The sequence below is a fragment of the Phodopus roborovskii genome, unplaced genomic scaffold (assembly GCF_943737965.1).
Source record: "Phodopus roborovskii unplaced genomic scaffold, PHOROB, whole genome shotgun sequence".
Lineage (NCBI taxonomy): Eukaryota > Metazoa > Chordata > Mammalia > Rodentia > Cricetidae > Phodopus > Phodopus roborovskii.
The window spans coordinates 11,237,265-11,260,388 of NW_026126638.1; the positions used below are offsets into that span (position 1 = coordinate 11,237,265).

At 41.6% G+C, this 23,124-nt stretch overlaps 1 protein-coding gene across 1 annotated transcript in view; it reads left to right on the top strand.

Moving 5' to 3' along the window:
• The window catches only part of Pik3c2g (phosphatidylinositol-4-phosphate 3-kinase catalytic subunit type 2 gamma), a 221,596-nt gene that overhangs the window by 179,532 nt on the left and 18,940 nt on the right, over positions 1–23,124 (top strand). The window contains exons 23-25 of the mRNA XM_051173115.1: positions 2,705–2,841; positions 3,494–3,663; positions 18,366–18,522. Of these exons, the coding sequence (XP_051029072.1) occupies positions 2,705–2,841; positions 3,494–3,663; positions 18,366–18,522 (464 nt within the window). The remainder of the gene's footprint in view (positions 1–2,704; positions 2,842–3,493; positions 3,664–18,365; positions 18,523–23,124) is intronic.

A 23,124-nucleotide genomic window follows, 5' to 3' on the forward strand; every position in this document is an offset into this window, starting at 1 on the left:
AATGGAAGAAAATGTAGTATTTGTCTTTCTGATCCTGGCTCTTTTCACTTGCTATAATTATAGTGGTCTCTCATTGCATCCATTGTCCAGCAATCAACATCACTTCATTCCTCTTTGTGACTAAATAAAACTCCATTCTGTATACACCACATTTTCTTTATGGCTTCATTCACTTACTCTGGAAAAAATTCCTAAATAATATGGTCACTTTTTAATTCCAATAAATCTACTATTTAAAGCCATTGTTGCAAGAGAATCACTACTATGAAAGTCCTCTCTTCCCGATGCCCTGGCATTACCCTCAGGGTCCTAGCCAGTATGTCTTGAGAGGTTATCTGCTAAATGCAGAATCCCCTCTCAACTGACTCAGGGATCACTGGTAGATCAAAGACAATCTTACTTTTGTTACAACTGTAAGGGCTCTGCTCCAAGCAAATGGTCCCCAAACCTTTCCTAATTTCTTAAACGAAGTCTCTGATCACTGCTGTAGTGGATTGTCATCTCCTGATTTCCACCCTTCCTGGTGTTACAGAAGGGACATAATTCTTCCATATCCCAATCTGCTGGAGATCTAATAATGAATCCAGTTTAACCAGACTGTGCTTCTAATCTCCCATAGGTCACCCATGCTTTAGAAAGTGAATAAATGCTGGGTTCCAGTAAAATGCTACAGTTTCTATCCACTCCTGTCTGTTTGTTTTTGCAGCATGCAACCCAGGTGAAATCTCTAACAGTTAATAAGGAGTTTCTAAAGAAACAGCTTTAGACTTTCCCAAAGTGGCAAATGGCAGAAGATGTTGTTTCCCTCTTCCATGTACCAACAGTCTTCTTGATGTCAAGATTTATAGAGGGAATTATGCTGACAGAACACTTCTCCAACAAAAATAGAAAGCAAAATAAAGGCCATTTTTCAGAAAACAAGGTTACATTTTCATTAGATTCTGGGCTTATTGGATACCTATTGTTCAAAAGGCATTCTGTTTATGGCCCTCTCTGTGGTCATAGAAATTTTCTGCTGCCTTTCGTCCTCCTCTGAGCATTTGATTGTGCATCTCTTAACTATTGTGAGGATTGCAAACATAAGAAAGTCTAGATTTCAATTTATTTCAGTGATTTTATTTGTAAAGCAGTGCCTAGAGAATTATTGGGTGATGTTCATCTCCATCTCTGGAGAGGTTGAGATACTATTTGTATGATTTTCATTGTGTTCCTAAGGCTGTTAAGAAATATTTTCAAGACCTCTGCTTTTTAGTCTATACAGGATAACAACCTTAGGAGCCCAGTGAAAAGCCTTGATGAATGAGTGACCGTAGAGGCAAAGGTCCTACTTAAGTTCAATCAAGACATGCTCCCTTTTAAATGAAATCATTATTACAGCTTCTCCTTAATGCTGTCTGGCAGGGAAGGAGCATGCGGCACCCTCCACTGTTCACTCTGAGAAATATAACATTTAAAAGAAGTCCTTCTATTAGTCTAAACAGAATTTAATTTTTAAAGTGTGTATGTGTGTGTGTGTGTGTGTGTGTGTGTGTGTGTGTTTCAATGATTTTGCATATGGGTGCAAATTCATGTGTATGCACATACATGCAAATGTGAAAGGTTGAAGTAGAATATCTTCCCCATCACTCTCCATTCCATATACTGAGGAATAGTCTTTTATAAAAACTTATTGAGAGTTTTTACATAATACATGATTATATGCCCTCCTTTTTTCCCCTTCTCCAAATCCTCCCATATCTTCCTGTCCTCTAGACTTGACATGGCTATTGCATTCATTAATTTGAGTCGCTGCAGGTTACTTTCACAAGACCGGCATATCAAACCAGCTAAAACTCAAGCACAAATGGGGCCCATGATATTCAAGTCCTACCCTGTACTGAGGGACTATTGACAGGGTGGGATGACCAATCCCTGTTTTTGAGAATGTGGCCATTGGTAGGATTCCCATGCCCCCATGGATGGCTGCCCATCCAAGCATACAAAGGCAGCACTAGCTGAAACTCCGAAGTTAGGAGGGGGTGGGGGAAGAGAAGAAGGGAGGGAGGCTCTTCCTCAATCCAGGGCCTTCAGACATAGGAGTCTGGCTACCCACCTTGCCCTTTGTCCACGTCCTGAAGGCTGGAATTTATAGGCGTGCCGCTTGTCTTCCTGACATTTACAATAATTACAGTAGTGCTGGAGCTCTGAACTCTAGTTCTCAGGCTCTTTTGGCAGACACTTTACCAAGATCATTTAGTCAACACTCTGAACAGAGATTTTTTTTTTAAATCATGCATTTGACATGTTTGTTGAGGGAATTATATTTTGTTCAAGGAAGGCAGAAACAGATCCATTGTTTAAATGTGAAAGTTTGCCTGCATAGCTTCACCACCACCTCCTACCCACACCCAGACAAGTGACAGTCAATTTGCTCTTCTAGTGACCATAATCTTCCATGGGACCATCTATATTGTCTCTCTATCATAGTTCTAGAAAGAAAACATTAAGCTGCTTCTAATAGCGCTGATGAACATACTCAAATTGATAACCTTAGGAAGAATAATCTGGAGCACCCTAGATAAGGCTTTTACAGAAATGGTTTGAGAGGAAGAAGTCCAAATAGTGCTGACAAGCACTGTTGCCACCCATTTTGAGGTTCATGGCCTCAGTGTTCCTCAACCTGGGAAGCGAGGTTAGTTTCCTTAATCTCTCTGTTGTCATCCAGGATTGATAGAGATGGTGCCAGATGCTGTAACACTCGCCAAGATCCATCTCCACTCTGGGCTAATAGGACCACTGAAAGAAAACACCATCAAGAAGTGGTTCAGTCAGCACAACCACTTAAAGGAAGATTATGAAAAGGTTTGTTCTTCTGGAACTAATTTTAAGTAATGTACTTAAATAAGAATATGCTTTGGTCCATTGATATTGTGATTTATGGGAAAGTAAATTAAATCCACCTTGAGTTCTAATTCACTCACTCATCAACCGTGTGAGAACAACCCAATTTAACTGGCATATTAACTAGATGGAAGTTTCTACATTTTGTTTTCCTTCTGGGTGAAGTTCCTTGCTATGAATAAAGAATCTTCACTCAGATATCTCTCTCTCTCAGAAATCACATTCTAGAGATGATGCCTTCTGAAATTAAATCCTGCCAGTAGCTTATATTTTCCCACAATCTCTAATTTGTATAAATAAACCCCTTTGCTAAAATTTCTTCTGTTAGGCACTAACTTTTCAACTACCATTGTCAAATGGCTTGTAGAAGAGAGATAGATGTTAGAAATAGATACAGATAAATAATAGATAGATAGATAGATGATTGATAGATGATAGATGATAGAAAGCTAGATGATAGATATAATACAAAGATGTATAGATAATAGAAATAAAGATATGTAATGGATAGATAGAGCTAAAGATGATATATACTAGAAATAGATGGCAAACTATTATAGATGCTTTTTAGCTTTACTATTGTCATGTTGTGTCATTGTTTTTCAACTGACAGGCCTTGAGGAACTTTTTTTACTCTTGTGCTGGCTGGTGTGTGGTAACGTTCATCTTGGGAGTCTGTGACCGACATAATGACAATATCATGCTGACAAAGTCAGGCCACATGTTTCATATTGACTTTGGAAAATTCTTGGGTCATGCACAAACATTTGGCGGTATAAAAAGGTCAGTTCACAAACATTTACTACAATAATTAAACAATGTCCTAGGTAATATATAGTGTGTAATGGCAGAGGATACAAAAAAAAAAACATATCAAATCCCCCAGGGTGATATGATTATAAGTCTAATAAAATGGAAGGAGAGAATTTTTTCAGTAATTATTAACAGGAAAAAGTTCCTTCAAGATGTTAAGGAACTATATTGGTCTTCTTTCATGGGTTACTAAATCTATTCCCACTAATTGTTTCAATTAATGTTTTTGTTTTCTCATAAACTTTGAATGGGAAATTACACATGAATTGATGGTCCTGATCCATCTGGTATATCGCCTTTCGGGGGATAACCAGCAGTATTTTTGTATGGCACAATTAGCCAACTCTCCAACCTGACTTAGCCTTAAATCATCCCTCAGATATTCAGTGAGCACTCATCACTGTGAGTAGAAGGGGAAAACAAGCACACAAATGCTGGCTTCCCTCACTGTTGTGGTTGGCGTGCGAAGTGTCTCACATAGGCTCCCACATCTGGGTCTATGGATCTATAGCTGATGGCTGTCATTTGGAAGGTTCCAGAACCCTCAGGATGTGGCGCCTGACTGAAAGGAATGGGTCACTGGGGAGTGGCTTTTCTGTCCCTCTCCACCATGTCCTGTCTGCTGTCTGCTTCCTGAGTGTAGGAGGGCGCAACACAGCCTACACTCTGACCATCATGTCCGAACCTCTGTGCTGAACTCTATTCCTTCCCACTATATGTTATAATAAGCCTTTCCAGGTATTTTGTCAATGTAATGAGAAAGGTAATTAAAAGAGGCTTTAGACTAATAAACAAAGGCATGGTGGAAGGAAATAAGAACTCTTCATAGGAAATACAGAGCACACACCTGGGGTGACAGTGGCTGGGCAGACATGCTGCTTTATGGAAACTTCTCAGAGGAGAAGACAGATGTGTAGTGTCAATGAGCAAACGCATCATGGGGGGGGGAATTCCAAGGCGACAAAAAAACCAAAGCAAAACAAAACATACCACGGACCCGAGACCCTGTGCCAAAGCTGATCCTGCAGCTACTGTAAGTTCTCTAACTTGTAAGAGAACAAACACATCTCAGCTACCACTATGAAGGTTTCCAAACCCTGAACATAAACAAGTGCTCCCCTCTTATTGCTGTAATTGTGAGATTAAAAAGGATTGACGATAGCTGACTAAATCAAAGGGCATCCGAGCCCCAGCATTGCTTAAGGATTTGGGGACTACTTGCCTAATCCCTGCAATGGAAATAACGAGGAATTTGCCAGCTCTCTAAAGCCAAGTGGATTTTCCTCTGAAGTATTGCTTAATTATAATCTTTGTTTCTCCATTTTCTCTAACAAAGTCATAAACAAAAGCGAGTATGAAATCATGCACCCACAATCAAATTTTCAGCAGTTCTTGGGTAATGGTGTCCATATAGAAACTCGGTCATTATGTAAGAGAGACTGTAGTGATAAATTCACACTTGAATGTGGTAAATCCTTTCTCTTATAAGGTAGAAAATTAAGAATTAAATTAAATTAAGACGAGCTTCATTCCTCTTCTAACTCATTTTTTTTCTTTTTCAAATTCTTCTTATTGTTATATTGCCGGTCCATATGCACCTTCACCTTGGCGAGGCTAACCGTACACTGAGTCAATCTGTCTGTTGTTCCAACATACTTTTAGTGGTTAAATTTGTTCTTTGACAACTTCATTCTGTTCAGTCCCACTGCTCCACTCTCTCTTCTATTCCTCCCACTCCTCCCATCCCTGCCCCGGCCTCCCTGTAGTTAGTCCCTTCCCACATTCAAGCCTCTTTCTTTTGTGTGTTACCCATTAATTTGGGCCGGATACTTTGTGTGGCCATGGATTGGAACTGTTCATTGGAAGCCCATGGGTTCAGTGTCTGTTACATCACTGAAGTCAATGGCTGTCCCTTCCCTAGAATCCACCAGTTGCCAACAGTTCATCATGGAAGGTATACTGGTTAGTTTTTATTGTCAACACGACACAAACTGAAGTCACCTGAGAAAGAAGAACCTCAGTTGAGGAAATGCTTCCCTCAAAATGGCCTGTGGATTGTCTATAGGATATTTTCTCGATTGTTACTTGGTAAATTGGTAAAGGAGGGTCCAAAGCATTGTGGGTGGTGCCAACCCTGAACAAGTGATCCTGGGGTATTTTTGTTTGTTCATTTGCTGTGCACACATACGTGTGTGTGTGGTGTGTGGTGTGTGTGGTGTGTGTGTGTTATCTGAACATGAGTTAGAAGGAGACAGCCCGCAGACAGCATTCCTTTGTGGTTTATTAACAAATTAGAAAGTATAAACTAAAATGAACTCTTTCCTCCCCAAGTAGCTTTTTGGGCATAGTGCTTACCACAGCAAATTTCATAGAGTAGTGGGACCCCGTGAGCCCCTCCCCGGTATGCAATGGCTTTTGACAGGCACCAAGTCTTAAGTAGATAGAGTGCAGCCAACTGTAGCTGCTGTGAGATCATATTTGTAATGGCTATGCCCTACCCTGAGATTGCTTTCCACGTCTTTTCTCCAGCTTGCTCTTCAGACATCTTCCATCAGGCGTCCAGGGTGTCTCATCTGGGTCTGAGCACTCAGCCAACATTCGTTCTAAGAATACTGAGCAGTTTGGTTTTTCATGCACTATGGTTCACTGACTGCATGGGGTGTTGAAAGGGCAGCAGGAGTTCTGGGCAGCAGATTTCGGGGCCCCCTACCTGTCTACACAGGAACTAAAGGGGCAGCAGAAGAGTAAGTCTTTCTTGGAGCTTTCTCTACATAACTTTAGTTAATCATTTATTTGCAAGAAGTATGTTATCCCATGTTTTGTTAACAAAACACTATTAGTATCCAACACTATACATTCACTTTTCATACTCCAGAAAATTATTGTGCCATTGACCACACACCCACATGGTAGGAACTTTACAGGAAGCTGGTGCGTCAGTGGGCTGGCACTCACTGTTAAAAGTAAATAGCAGCATTAAAAGTGCTATGAAATAAAATAATTTTAGAGGTTATACGAACAGTGGTTAAGGTCAGCTACTCTGAGGATAAACTGGGGGAGGGGGTTAGGCGAGTGGGAGAGTTTGTGGGTTGAATCCTAGAGTCACATGTACTTTATATGCAATCTTAAGCAAATTCCATTTCTGTGCCTGTTTTCCCATCTATAATGTGGGCTTTTGTTGAAAATTAATTGATTAAATATATATGTAAGGCTCAGTACATGGTAATGTATTTTGGCAAGCCATCCCTAATCTTGTAAATTTGGACACAGACAGAGGTGGACTAGACCTGGCCCATGCCGTGTGGACTGTCAAGAGCCCATTCACTACTTCTCAACGATGCCCCTGATGCCAGCACATTACTAGCTAGAAATCAGCCATAATGGGAATATTTATTCCATGGAAATTGACAAGAGTCATAAATTCATGAATGAGTATTCTTTGATAAGAAAATTCTGTAGGTTTTCAACTAAAGAATGGGGTGACTGAGAAAAGTTTGAGGCCGTGTAGAAAGTAGAAGGAAGAAGAGCAGCTTTAACCCTGATTACCCGGCCCTCTTCCCTCCATGACCCTCACGGGCACCTGTAGTGTCCCTTAGCTTGTCTTTCTGTTAGCCCTGCTTAGCCCTGATTCATAGTCCATTCTTTGAGGAAAGTCTACAAATTTGTCTCTAAAGTGATCAAAGCACAGGAACTTCAGCTGAGCTGTGAATGCAGCCCCGTGGTAGAATATTTGTATAGCCTGCATCTAGTTCCCAGCATAGAGACATGAGGAGGAAGTAAAGGAGGGGTGAGGGATGGAGGGTTCAAGGAAAGGATGGAGGGAAGGATGAATGGAAGGGAGGGAGGAAGGGAGGAGGAAGGAAGAGAAAATGCCGTGCATCTCATGCTGGGTGAATGACTCAGTTCTGGCTTAGTAAGAAATACTAAGTCTATTTCTTGCAGATCCCAACTACATGAGATGGGCATGCTTTCAGGAGTAACTAGGGTTGGTCTTTGACCTGACTTTGCTTTTTTTTTTTTTGAGACATGATTTCTCTGTGTAGCTTTGGAGCCTATACTGAAACCCGGCTAGCCTCAAACTCATAGCCTTCCGAGTGCGGGGATTAAAGATGTGTGCCACCATGGCCTGCCTTTGACCTGCTTTCAGACCTCATTACTTCAATTGTATTGCCACAGGCATGACTTTCATCCATGCATTAAGAGCACCGAAGAACTTGTCCTCATATGCAGACTATTCTGTTCCAAGGAAGTACCAGAATTCTGTAGAAACTCTAGGTGTGCAATTCCCCTTATCTAGGACTCAAAGGAAAACATTTGGGGATCCTGTCAGCTTTCTTCCATCCTCCACTAAATCCTGGCTCACTAAAAATCAGGTCATAGACGTGTTGAGAAGGCGAAATTCTTCTGAAGAGGTGGCTGTTTTCTGTCTACCCTCTTCTAACAAGAGACAGGATAAACCTGAATCTCCAAGGAACACCTGACTCAGTGTCTAAAGTAGTTTAAAAAAAAAAAAAAAACCAAAAGACAAAATACAGGGACTTCCAGGAGACTGAGGGCACATGGTGCTGTACAAGGGTCTGGACTATAGGGAAAGTATTTCGCATTTAGGAAATTCCTGGTGAAGCGTTCCTCAGCTGATAATCGATGTCAGCGTGGAGGTCTCATGGGGTTTAGTGCTCATTCTGGAGTAGCATGCTCAGGTTGACATTGTGGTTATATTGCTTGTGTGTGGTTTCCCCAGCTACCTAATTACACAAGGTTCTCTCCTACTCAATGGAGACTCCAGATTTGCCTTCTCAATTAACACACGGATATTAGATAAGAGACTTGTGTTCTTTTCATTGGCCAGCAGTATGTGCTTTCTGGAATGTAGGTCATTTTTGATATCAAGGAACAGGTAAGCTTAAGTATCCCCAGTGCACCTTAGCCATTTGTGTCTGCTCTAATGATGCCATTTGCGATTAGGGAAGAGCGAAGTGCACAGTTTTCAGATGCCTTTAAAACAACACATCTTAATGTTGTAATGTGTTTCTTCATGACCCAGACATTTCGATTTTGCAAAAGTAATAAAAATAATCTTGATAATAGTGATGAAGTGTGTCTCATTACCCAGCCCTGAATTTCAGTTCATGGACCAAGTACATCGTTCAGACACTCAAATCTGTCAATCCTGAGACTAAAATCTCTGTGCGTCCATTTGCTGACTCTTATCAGTCTCTCCATTAGAGGAAGTGGTTCTGTGCGGCCCATAGATTCCAGCAGATGCGTTTTATGGCCATAAGTCCCTGTCAGAGCCTGGTGTTTCCATTGCACTCAGTATGCCCTGCCTCCATCACTGCTATTGAAGCCTGTACCTCTCTCCGGATTGCTGTGGCTTTGATAGAGGCACAAAGCATGCTTTCTGTATTGGAATGTGGGCTCATATTCTGTGAAAATGGTAAAAAAAAAACAACTTTGAAAGCCTCATCCATACTTGGCATGTAATAGCTCCAAGAATCAAGACAGAAATGTGTTAAGGCAGGTACTGTTACTTTCTGTTTGCAAGTGAAGGCATGGAATACTTGCTATAATGTTTGCAAGGGCGCCAGTCAACAGCATCATAACCACTGGATGTTGCCATGAAGCTCCCATTTGTCCCCAGATCCCAACACAGCTGTTCTCCCTGCCTTGGGATGGGTGGCGATTTCTTTAGTCAGTGCCCTATGTTACATTTATCACATATTTATAGTCTTGATATGTATTATATTCATACACTTAAAACGTACAAACAAATGCTTAGTAAGATGTTTGAACTGTTAAAGATGCAAAAACTAAGGCTAAGTGTCGAAGTTACCCGGATTGAACTCTTTGATATGAACATATCCCTCTTTTAATGCAAAGCAGACAGAACTCTACACTGTTTTTATTTTTACTATAAAAATATTAAAGAGTTACAAATAATAATCCCTAGGATGTGTGACTCAGCTTCAGAGCCTATTCATGTCCATTCTATAGACTTTAGTATGGCCAGAGACCACTCCAAATTATTGAGGTGAAGCTTGTGATATTATCTAGACTACATGACTCACATTTGAGAAAGGTGTTTTGGAATTATTGTGCATTAAATAATTCATGCATTCTTTAAAAGACAAGCCTTCTAAAAGCGCTGGAGAGATGATTCGGTGGGTAAGGTACGTGCTGCCAAGATTGACAACCTGTGTCTGATATTGGGAATCACATGATAGAGAGAAATGCCTTCTGTAAGTTATCCTTTGACCTGCACACACCTGCCATGAAATACACACCAGTGTGTGTGTGTGTGTGTGTGTGTTCCTCAGTAAGAATAGGAGCCATTTATTTTCTAAGTATGGACACCTTTATTTAAAGGGAATTTCAGCAAGCAGGAGCCTTGAGAGTTTGAGGGTCCAGCACCTCATGTAGTCATACTTCATTGTTAGAGTCATCACACCTCAATTTTAAAATAGGAGCAATTCCACTGTGATGGCCAATGTTACTGTTACCATGGTATTTCTTTGAATTCATAAAAAATAATTTTAATAATAACAACCAGGTATGCCTTGAAGCTGTATCTGTATTTCAGTTCAAAGCACAAATGCATCATTGAAACATAACATCTTAGTAGCATCTGGTAAGAGCTTGGAGAAAAGAAGACAGGGATCCTATTCATTACCAGTTGTTCCCAATGGTAGTAGCTTATAATTATGGAACTGCTGAATAATTTCCTTCTGAAGATTGGTGGGCTGCAAATACAGCTCAGTGAGAGGAAGACAGTTTTACCACAAAGACTGGCACTGAGCTGGATCCCTGTGATGGACATACTCCTGTGCATGTACATGTGCTCACACACACACACTTGCACACTCAAATAAGTAAACATTTTAAAAATTAAAAGGATTAGTGACTTTTGGAGATGGCTATTTGGGGAAGAAAGCTCACTGTAAAAGCATGAAGATCTGAGATCAAATCCCCAGGACCCACATAAAAAGCCAAGAATGGCCATGTATGTGGGTGTAACCCCAGCACTGTGAGGGAACCGGTAGGAATATCTCTGAATTTACTGACAGCTACCTTTAGGTTCAATGAGAGACTCTACGTCAAGAAAATAAGTATGATAAAGTAGGATATGATAAAACAAGAATGATAAAGTAGGATACCCAACATCCTCTTCTGGTCTTTACACATACATAAACATGCACATGCATACACACACATACCACATTCACTCACACAGGATAGTGGACATTTACACATGTAACATATGCACACAAGAGGCTGGAAGAAGGGAAGGGAAAAGGCCTGTTCGCATTGTGAGTAGCCATGCATAGACAGAGGTGAAGCATGTCAGCACTCAGCAGCTCTGCATGGCTAGAATGGAGCACGCTACACAGCCAGCACAGCACAGCCCCTTGTCCGTAAGTGGTGCTTCTTTCTAGTGGACACCTTGCTTTTGCACTCAACAACACATTTTGTACTCACCCCCCTCCCCCAGAGCTCTAATTAGAAGAGCAAGTACTCCCCGTGCTTACTAGGAAAACAATGTCATCCCAGCAGAGCCTGCTTTATTATGGGCTGTAAACATCAGCACTGAATCCTTTTTCGCCCTAAGTGGATGTTTCGGAGCCATTTTCCTCTCCTCTTTTGATGACCATTATAGTCTGAGCAATCTTTTCAGACAAACCGAGTCTGCAGAGACGCTGCCACCAGTCTCCATGAACCTCTGCTCAGCCTCACTCCTGAAAGGGTCCCTGCAAATTCTTCACCTTCAGATTAATTTTGTGAGCTTACCAGCTAGGGCTTATTTTTTATTATTTAATAAAGACTGTGCTGACTTGAGCACTACTCATCTCCTTTTCCGTGATTTATCAGAAGGCTTCCACTGTGGCTCCTCCTCCACTGACTTCTTCAACGAAGGCATCCCCCTGTCTCAGAAAACCCTCTTCTGCTACCTTCTGCAAAACACGCTCAGTGTCTATCCAGAACAGCCTCTTTCTCCCAAGCCATCAATTGTTTGCCTCTCAAGACTCCCTCTCCTCTTGTTTCCTCTATACATTTTTAGGAAAGTGTTTTCATTTACACTCAGGTAAAACAACAGAAATGTTAATACCATCCTTTGAGATAGTTGTAGATTCACATTACACACACACACACACACACACACACACACACACACAAACAAACACACACACACACATATACTTACTAATGGTAAGATCCTGTAGAATTATACTTTATCAAAATAAGGTGTCTAAAGTAATAGTCAAGATACAAAAATGATTTCCCCCATCGCAACCCTTCTGGAGCCCCTACAAGGGTGCACCCGGTTACCTCTGATCGCCAGCGCTACTGTTTCCTTATCTCATGACAACCTTCCATCTATACTTCCTTTCTATAGTTCCGTGATGTCAAGAATGTTACATCAATGGAATCATCTTGACTGTACTACTTGAAGATTTTTTTTTTAATTGTAATGGATTTTTTTTTAATTGTAATATAATTATCCGGAGAGTCCTTCCAAGCTGTTGTGTTTTCAAAGCTGTGCCTTTTGATTGACAAATAACATTCCACAGTCTGGGTGTAGTGCAGTCTTTGGAACCACTCATCTGTTGAAGGACATCTGGGTCCCGTAGGGTCTCTAACGACTAGGACTAAAGCTGCTCGGAACAACTCATGTGTGGAGTTCATGGATATAAGTCTCCATTCTCTGAGGTAAATGCCCAGGGCTGTAACTGTTGGCTTACAGGGTGCTTGTATATTGGTGTTGAGTTCAATAAGCTGATGACAACTAGTTTTTCATAAATGAAAATATAATGTTCCAAAATGGAACATTTGGCACACACTCCCACCAACAAGGTGTGAGCAATGCGGTTTTTCCATATGCTTGTCATTTTTTCACTCATATTGCTAGGTGTCTTCTGCCATCTCACTGTGGGCGCAACTTGTATAAATCATATCAATAAGACAGGGTCTCACGTTTACCAGGCTGGCTGCAAACTTACTGTGTAGCCAAGATGACCTTGGATTCCTAATCTGTCCAATTCCACCTCTTCAGTTCTGGGTCTCCAGATGTGCCCTCCACACCCGCATTTATGAAATGTCAGGAGTGGGATTCAAGACTTTGTGTATCACAGGCAAACAGTCTTTCCACTGAGCTAAGCAAATACCTGCTGGTATTACTGAACTGTAGTTTTCTGACATTTGAGGACCCAGACTTCTAGGTTCAAGTCACCTCATGAGCAGCAAGACCCTAAATGTCTGAGTCCTCAGTGGGGCAACTACTGGTAAACACGTACGACAGTGATCTTCGTGCGCTAACGACTTACACAGGGTTATGTCTGCTGTGTGGCTGCGTGGAGAGCTGATACAAAAGCGAGAGTAAATGTCAAATATGAGCAACCTATCAATCATTCCTTCTATGGAATAAACGTATCTCCTCAGTCATTGCTATGTGCTTATAATATATTCTTACATTTCCAAGGATATCAGCATTTCTAAATCACCAAGCCTCTCTGTACATCTGCTAGAAATCTAGAAAATACTCTCGGAATTTTTTACAGAATGCTAGTTTCGGAGAAAGGCTGTGGTCGTACATTCATACAAAAGTTAATTTTGGAAACAGAATGACAGCATCATAACAAGCTTACTATGTGGTCTTCCCACATAAATGTTAAATTGTCACTAGCTATTCACTATGTGGGCTACTTCCGTTTTCTTTTCTCTGTGTACCAGAGTATCATGAACATACCGTTTCAGGTGTGAAGGACATAGAAAAGAGGGAAGAATACTTCCTTCTGTGCTGAAAACCATTTATTTCATTTAGGTTTTTGAAAAATAAAAAAAAAATCATAAGACTTTCTGAAAGGAGTAGGTTATGTTAAGGGAGACTTAACAAACATACCTTAGCATATTTTATTTATGTTGTATGAATGTGTGTAAGTATGTGTGTGCCTGGGTACACATGTTGATGTCACAGGACAAGTTGTAGCAGTGGGGTCCCTCCATCCATCATGTGGTTCTCGGGGTTTAACTCAGATCTCCAGGCTTGGTGAGAAGTTCCTCTACTCACTGAGCCATCTTCCCAGCCTGGGAAGATTTATCACAAGGGAGAGCATGAGGGAAGGAGAGAGGGAAGGTGAAGACACACACACACACACACACACACACACACACACACGGGGGAGGGGGAGAGACGTGTAGGAAACAAATACGGTCGAAAGGGTAGGAGGACGGAAACCAAAGCAGATTCGGCTCTGATCTGGAAAACAATTTATGCCCTGTATTTCTAATAAAACAAAACCTCAGAGAGCAACCTCGAGCCACAAAGTGTATGATCTAGAATTAGGTTCACTTTTGAGTCTATTCACAAAGCACAGCACAGCTGAAGGTTTCGTAATATACAGGGACCAGAAGCATCCCTTGTTGTAGCTAAATACTTCCTTTCATTTACAGAAGTCTCCTGGTGTATTTGTTGTTCTTATAAAGTTTATTGGAAGTGAGCAGAAGACATAAAAAAGGGAAGCTTTTATTTCTCTGGGCTCCCTAAGCATTTCAACTGTGTTATTTGCACAGTGGTGTGTGTCTCTTCAACCCTATTGTTAGTTTACGTGACTGTCTAATTTGGATGTTTCTCAGAGGTACTTGGGTGTCTGTGTGGGTTCTCTGTACCCGAGCCTCCATTGCAATTGCCTGGCTGCCATTTCATGGAGACAGAAGTTTCTAAGAGAAGTCAGTTTGGCCAGTTGCAGTTTCGTGGGTTGCAAAGACAAAAGTATGCCTGTCGCATTAGAAATGCTCAGGAATTTGTAAGATTTTAGACTTTTCTAAAACTACTCCCAAAGCTCAATTCATAGCAAACATAGTGTAAGATAGAAAAGAAAAAGAAGTCAATTTTTTGTAGATTTGTTTCTGATTATAGATGTCTAGGATGTTTGTGATAGTCTGAATGTAATTCCCACCCCCACCACCCATAATCACATAGGGAGGGGCACTATTGGGGGGTGTGGCCTTGTTGGAGGAAGTGTGTCACTGTAGGGGTGGGCTTTGAGGTTTATATACCGGGTGCGTCAGTTAACTTCCTGTTGCCTGTGGACATAGAACACTTGTCCATTTCTCTGGCACCATGGCTATCTGCATGCCACCATGTTCCCTGACAGGAAGGACTGAATCTCTGAACTGTAAGGGAGCCCCCTCAATTAAATGTTTCCTTTATAAGAGTTGCCGTGGTGACGGCGTCTCTTCACAGCAATAGAGACCCCCAACTAAGGGAATATTCCTAAAAGTCTGCTGAAACACTGGGGCATACAGTACTTTTCTGTCGCTGTGATAAAAGGCCAGGGCCAAAAGCAACCTAAAGAATAATGGGTTTGCTTTGTCTTATGGTTCCAGCGGGACAGAATTCCTTATTGTGGGGGAAGCATGGCATACTGGCAGAGCAGAAGCTGACCGACCATGCTTTCATACATCAATACAAAGCAGAGAGTGATCAAAAGTGGGGTGAGGCTATAACATCTCAAAGTCAACTGCAACACTCACACAAAAAAATTAAAAACCCAGAGAGCAGATTGGGGGTTCAAGCTTCAAGCTGGAAATCAGAGAAGCAAAGCAGCCAAGCCAGTAGATCTCACCTTTACCCAGCTGAAATGGCAGCCCTGCCTCCACAAATCCTCATGGGCAAAAGCTCTCAGTCCCTGTTTCCTCCTCCTTGTATTCCTTTCTCCACCCAGCCACATCACCCCAGTCCCCACCTCCCTAGTGCTGGGATTAAAGGCATGTGATCCTAAGTGCTGGCATCAAACGTGTGAGCTCTGTTACTCTTCCAGGGCAGCCTGGAACTCCGAAAGACCCTTCTGCCTGTCTCCTGAGCCCTCAGATTAAAGGTGTGTGTGGCCACTGCCTCGCCTCTATAGTTTGTGGCTGGTCTTGCTCTCTGAATCCCCAGACAAACTTTAATGAATTATAAATAATATATCACCACAGTCCACCCCTAAAAGATACATTCCCTACAGCAGGGCTCCACTTCCTAAAGGCTTTATAACATCCCCCAAACAGCGCCACCACCTGGGCAACACATATTTAAATTGTGAACCTATGGGGCACATTTTTTTCTTCAAACCACCACAATTAGCAAGAGTGATAAACCGGGATTAAATTAAATCTCCAAGTACACAGTGGGAGGTGGTGGCATTTTTTGAGCAAGACAGGGGGAAGCTTAACTGTGACAAGGTCCGGCTCTGCAAACATATGTGGCTGTTTGAAGACTTAACAATAACATACAACAGTGGCCTAAAGTACACCAAGAGCTTTCTATATGGCAGTAAGTGCTTCTCTGTCATTTAAGCTATGTGATCCTCTAAGCAACATCAATAATCAAATGTCCCCACCCATCTGGTAAAGAATGCTGTCCAGGAACAGCGATGGTAAGTCTCTCACCGAGGGCAAGAACTAGCTATGCACAAAACCCAGACTTGAGGTCTAGATCATGGGGCCTGCAGCCTGTGCTCTGTGCACGGAGCCTCCTCCAGCCACAGCAGCCCCTGACTGCACAACCCTCTGCCATGAACCAGGAACATAAATGTTTCCCTCGTGGCCTCTCAGAAAGTCTAACAGCTGGGCGTTTGGTGCCCAACTTAACCTGGAGAAAATGAAGTCACAGCCAAGTTCAGGATTACAACCTGTGCTTTTATATTGTGTTTCCAACACCTCTTCCCCCAGGTTTGCTGAAGTGTGGACTCATAAAGTGCCTCATAGAATGAGTGGAAAGACCCACTACCAACATTTAGTGATCACAGTTTGAGAAGTTGAGTTGGCATTTGAGGACTTTGCTCAGGGCCGGTGCTCAGCACCTCTCATTGAATAAGTGTAGCATGAATAATAAAAACCCAGTGACAGATGGTGGAGTTAAAGCTGAAAATCAGGGAAGCCAAGCTGAGAACCACTAGAGAGTTCTCACCTCTACCAATGCTCAGACTGAAGGGGCCATGGAACCTCGGGCTGTTCCCATCAGCTCCCATCTCCTCCTGCCTTGTATTCATCTCTAGTACTGGGATTGAAAGCGTGGGATGCCAAGTGCTGACGTAACCTTTACTTGAACTGTTTGTCTTTTTTAGATTGATCCACTCTCATGTAGGCCAGGGTTGCCTTGAACTCACAGAGAACTGTCTGCCTCTGGCTTCTAAGGGCTGGGATTAAAGGTGTGTGCCACCACTGCTGGCCTCTATGGCTAATTAGTGTGGCTAGCTTTGTGCTCTTGTCTTCAGGCAAGCTTTATTTGTTAGCTCATAAACAAAATTTCACTACAAATAAGTTACTGGCAAAGCAAGCCAAGAAAGTTTTCATTATTCTGACCTCTCTTACTAGTCATCCTGTATTATAAAATATAAACTTTATTGTTCTATTTTGAGACAGGATCTCACCTCTGAAACCAGACTAGGCTAGCCTGGAATTAAACATGTAGTCTAGGCTGGCCTCAAACTCACAGTCTGTCTTAGCCTCTGGAGCACTGGGATTAGCAGGAGTGAACCACAGTGCTCACCTTTAAAGTCACACTTTAGCACAACCATAACCAAATATTAATTTAGAAAACGCTACGTAGCCGGAGTCCACTGTCTCAGATGCGATTGCATAACTTTTCCATTTTTGTCCTCATACTTCGGAAAGGTCTAGCTAAGTCACGTTGGCCAGATTTCCAGCTCGACTATGTTTTTATTAAAACAGCAAAATCTGTGTCAGCACAGGACGCTATTCTGTCCTGAAGTGACCCTGAAGTACCTCTCAGCTTCCTCGGTTGTAACTCGGAGCAACTTTATTTGAAGCTGGACTGTCACATTTGAAGCATACTTCACTCTCTTTTACCCATTGCCGTGTCCCCATCTAGATGACTGTAAAACACATTTGTGTAAAATCCTCCTCATTGATCTAACTGCTGAGGCCTCGTCGGGTAAAGATACCGCCATCACTCCCCCTACCTGCTTCTCTTAGAGACCCTAAGACTTCATCTCAGGATTAGCAAGTCCCAAATAACAGTCTGGGAAACTTGACCTAATTTTCCATCCCTGGGACCACAGGGGGCAGTAGTATGTGTGTGTGAAGACACAGTCTGCTTAGTCCTCCTGTGCTCAGTGCTTTTACTGAGTCATGTGTGGAATGGATTATGGCTATCTTTAAAAAGAAAAACAAAACAGCAACCCAAAAGCCCTCCCCATTTGCTAAGCACATGTCAGGGGATTGGTTACATCTGTTGTTGTTTCATAAGTTATCTTCTGAAAGAATTTGTTATTATAATATAACTTTTATCCAGACTCTCATTCTATGGCTTTTAAGGCACTGTAATGTCGAACTTAAGTTCTGTTTTATCGTCTCAAAATGCATTAGTAAATACACTTCCAGCACTGACTTTGCACAGCTCTAACTTATACGGTTGATTAGAGCCAATCTCCTTTCAGCAGAAAAGTCTGTCCAAATGTGATTGAGAATTAAACACTTGAGACCGTATAGCTGGCTTTAGTAGCACTCCGTTGTAGCCCAGTTATTCAAAGTCCTCAATTACTAAGTTTTCCCACTGATCCACAATGACCCACAGAGGACTAGGAAAATAATCCAGTGGAAATGCATTGTGGTAATTGCCCTAAACACCAGGTCCTCTCCTCGTAACTGCTATTGTTCTTGTTTATTTATAGGGACCGAGCCCCTTTCATTTTTACTTCAGAGATGGAGTACTTTATTACCGAGGGTGGAAAAAATACTCAACATTTTCAAGACTTCGTGGAGCTTTGCTGCAGGGCTTATAACATTGTCAGGAAACGCAGCCAGCTGATTCTGAGCCTTCTAGAAATGGTAAGTCCCTTGGGGAAATAACAAGTCCTGAGCTCCATTCCTGTCTCCTCCAGTGATCTATTTCTCCTAATGGGTTGGAGTTCCCCCAACAAGCTTTTAAAACAGAAAGGAGTGAGCAAGAGAGTGTGCCTCTTGACAATTTAATGTTAGTTCATCGTTGCCATCTCTGGCGTTACCATCGTAGCGTTAGTGTTACATTGGAAGGAATGCTATATAGGGTTGACTAAGGTTCCAGGAAAATCATTTTTAAATAATAATGTCTTTGGTTACATTGTCCCCTTTTTTGAAAACTGCCTCAAAATTATTCGGTTTAGATACAATGTCAACCTAAGGATGTAGATGAGGCTGACTTATTCTGGTTCCCTTGTCTCGGTGTGTATCTTCCTTTGAACACTTGGCCACTGTTCAGATTAAGAAATGAAGGCTCAAGAGTGCAAACTCTGGGCTTGGAGAGATGTCTCAGCAGTTTAAAAGCACAAACGTCTAAACTTCTCTTACATAGGACCTGGGTTCAGTTCCAAGTACACTCACCAGGTGGCTCACAACTGCTGATAACTCCAGCTCCAGGAATCTGGTACCCTGTCCTGCGGTCTACAGGCACCTGCATGCAAACAGGCACATAACCACATACAGACACACTGAGTGCCTTAACCAAACGCAGAAGTCCAGAACAAACCCCCCTCCCCCAAGCAGAGTCTCATGGAGCTGCTTCTCCAGTGACATTAAATTACGATGGATGACAATTAAATGTGATGAGCAGATATGACAGTAGATCCTATCAATGAGTAGGAATCATCTTGCTGAGAATTTTTAATTTGTTCAATAAGCTTTCTGCATTCCTTTAAAAATATTTATCATGATAATTAACCATTAAAGAATTTAAACATTAGGCCAGGCATGATGGCTTGTGCCAGTAAATTCCAGCAGTCAGGAGGACGAGGCAGGAAAATTACAAGGTTATCTTGTCTCCAATGACAACAACAAAATGTTGTAATATATTTAATGTATGGGAAATAAAGGGGCCGGAGAGATTGCTCAGTAGTTAAGAGTGCTTGCAGAGGACCCAAGTTCAGTTCCCAGCACCCACATCCAGGAAGTCATAATGACCTATAAATCCAGTTCTGAGAAATCTGATGCCCTTTTCTGACCTCTCTGAGTACCCACCCACAACCCCCGCCCCTCACACACACGCACATTGCATTTTAAAATTCGATATATAATGTTTTAATCCTGTTTTGAAATGATTTCTCACATAAATAGTAAGACCCACCTGCCTGAGATTTAATTGAATCTAGCTTGACTTTTAGAAGGACAGCAGTGGAGGTCACTCACATGTACTAAATAATAATCTTAGATTTAGGCTCTTATAGAAATGGAATATCGTGACTGGAGGAATGCAGAACACTAAACCCCATAGACAAATCCTTAACAACTGCGATGTGCGGTTGCCTCGGTTTCTGGTCTCCTACCTCCCAGTTCCCCTGCTTTACTCCAGTGTGTAACATGTGGGACTCTTCGGATAAAGTCTTCAGTGGCTATTTCAGGACCACACACTCTCTAGCCAAAGCCTCTTTTAAAATTAAACCCAAGCTTAAATCTGTGAAAACTTGCTTTCTACATACACATTTAATATTGCCTTTTTCTCCTTGCTGACTCTCATGTCGACATCTTTAAACACAGCCCAGTGCACTACACCATGACCCAGTTACAAGTTGAGAAATACTTGGTCATCCAGGCTGGGCTCTGCAAATGATCAATAGCTAGCATCACGCGGCGCAGGCGTTCAGTGGGTTCGATGTGGAGTTAATGACCCATCCTCAGCAGAAAGCATCTTGTTGCCAGATATCTGCAGAGCTTTTGTTTCCTCATGGGAAAAGCAAGCGAAAAGTAATCTATGTAATTCCCATCTTGCTTAAAAGGAACATCTGTAGGAGACCCAAGTGTGCTGCTGGCTGAGTTCACTATCATAAAAGCCTGTATTTCGTCAGCTTTTCTCCCATTTAAAAAAATCAATATCAACTATTATGGAAGAGTCAAAGAACACAGGGACCAATTCGCCCAGTTTCAAATGTTTATCACTCCCATTATTATATCAGATATCTCTTGGCTGAAATCGTTCTAGATTCCCTATACCGTAAGCATAGAGCACAGCTTCCCTAAGTGATGCTATCAAAATAGAGCTGGACTTACTAGAAGAATAGAAATAAAAGTCCTGTCCTTAAAAGCAAATGACTCATCCATCCAGCGTTTGAGTCTGTTCATACCTACCTGTCTTCTCCCGTCCCCACTGCCCCAGCCAAAAATGTCACCCATGCCCTCCAGACAAAACCTGTGGAACACATTGCAGTTAAGGAGGACCAGCTATGGAGCCCTCCATATTCTCAGGTATTACCACACTCCAAGGAGTGGGACACAGGAAAGGTGGACTTGCAACTTTTTAACCATTAGTCAGTCACATGCTGGAGAGTTAGATTCATCTGCTTTGCCATAGACTGAACGTGTCAGCCTCTATAGAAAGATGATAGATTAGACAGAGGTGGAGAGACACAGGCAGGCAGGCATACAGATGATAGACAGAGGAGTGAGTAAGTTTACTATGTACTCCTGTAGAAAGTATTTGTCAGAGTCCTGACCAAACTGTTGTAAATTCAAAGAAAGTGGAATGAAAGTCAGACTCCACAGAATCTGGTCTTAGCAAGTGGATGACCATGCAATCGCTAAAGAGAGTCACACTCAGTTAGTAGTCCATAGATGTCTCTGGAACTCCCAGTACTAGAGATAAAATTAGAAACTAATCTAGATTCTACTTGCCAGGCGAAATGTGTTTCTCTAGGGCAGATTTTTGTATCTAGTAGTCAATATTAAATTTGCAAGTAGTGGAGTTTTAAAGCCTAATAAGACTCGGTGCTTTTCTAATCATTTACTCATCCATCCATGCAGTCATTATCTATCAGATATTCATTAGATTCCAATTACTTGCAAAGCGCCATGCTAGACAACATAAACAATCTCAACACTGAGTAAAGGCCCACTTTCTCTTCTCAAATAAATTCTAATCTGACATGGACAAAACGTGACTAGCACTGGAAGATAGGACTTTAAAAGAGGTTAAAGCAAGACAAAGGTTTCTAATCGATAAGAGAGAAAGAGTGAGGGCATTCCTAGCCAGAGAAAAAGATAATTATGCATGCATACATACATATATGTATGTTGTGGGAATTCATTCTGCCAATAGCTTTGAGGTACCAGCCTTAGGGTAATCTCTTAAATGGAGAGACAGAGGTCATGCAATCTCTTGGGTTGTGAAGACTGGGTCAGGTAGCCAGCTCCCTTGGGTAGAAAGGAAGGACTTGGAAACTTGTTATACCTTGTCCTGTATCTGTGAGTCCGTTTTTCCATATATATATATATATATATATATATATATATAAATAATAGGTCATAGGCAAACAAGAAATATCATTCAGATATAATGTATACAAGAGTATTGAGTGGATTTGCTGGAGAGTAATTAATTATTGGGTCTCCAAGAACATCTGGGAAAAATAATATTAAATTAGGAGAAAGATTAAGAGAAGAAGCACCCATACGATGATATATATATATATATATATATATATATATATATATATATATATTTGACTAAAGAGTGAGCATGGCTTTGGAAATGGATGCTGCCCATTGTTCTCTAGTCTGTGACAAAGATGGAGACTTCTGTGGATGATAAGAGAGAAATGCCACGTCTCATATAACGAAAGAGTAATGACCAACATGCAGGTCCCATTTTAAGTGCATAGACAGATGAGGAACAGGGAAGTATTTGTAGTGAAGAGTACCATCATTTTGGGCTGACAACCAGAAGTTATGAGAGTCACTTCCTCACATCATCAGGTATAAAGAAAAGCTACTGGAAACATGTAGACATGGTAAGGTTATGAATTACTGTGATAAAAGAAAAGCTATTGGAAACATGTAGACATTGTAACATTGTGAATTGCTGTGATGATGGCCTCAGTGAGAGCTGGGGAAGGGATGCTGCTGAACACTTACAAAGGAACTGGAGATGAGAATCAGGAAAAAGAGGGAATGGAATGTGGGTCTCTTGCTGGTTGTGTACACGGTACGTGGAGGTAAGAGTTGGGAAATAGGAAAATAGACAGCTGAAGAGAATTTGCGCATTTTTTAACTCATGTGGTCAGGCTTGGCAGCAAGCACCTTTACCTAATGAATCATCTCACCGGTCCACAATTATTCATGCTTAGACATGGTAAAGTCAAGATGCCCAGAGATAACTCATGAGGACAGGCGAGTGACTCATCTCTAGGATTGCAGCGTTCCCTCAGTTTCGGTTATCATTTGTGTGCTAATGACTCCTCGGCAACGTCTGCAGCTGTGACTTTGAACTGTTTCATCCCTCAATGTATCCAATCATTTCTAATTTCTCTATATATTCCATGTATGTACATATATGTTTGTATGTATGTATATATACATGCATTTCCCATATACATCATACATACCTACATACATACATATGTGTGTATGTGTGTGTGTTATAAAATGGAGTGGGATGGGGGTGGGTAGAGAACATTCAGAGGCCAG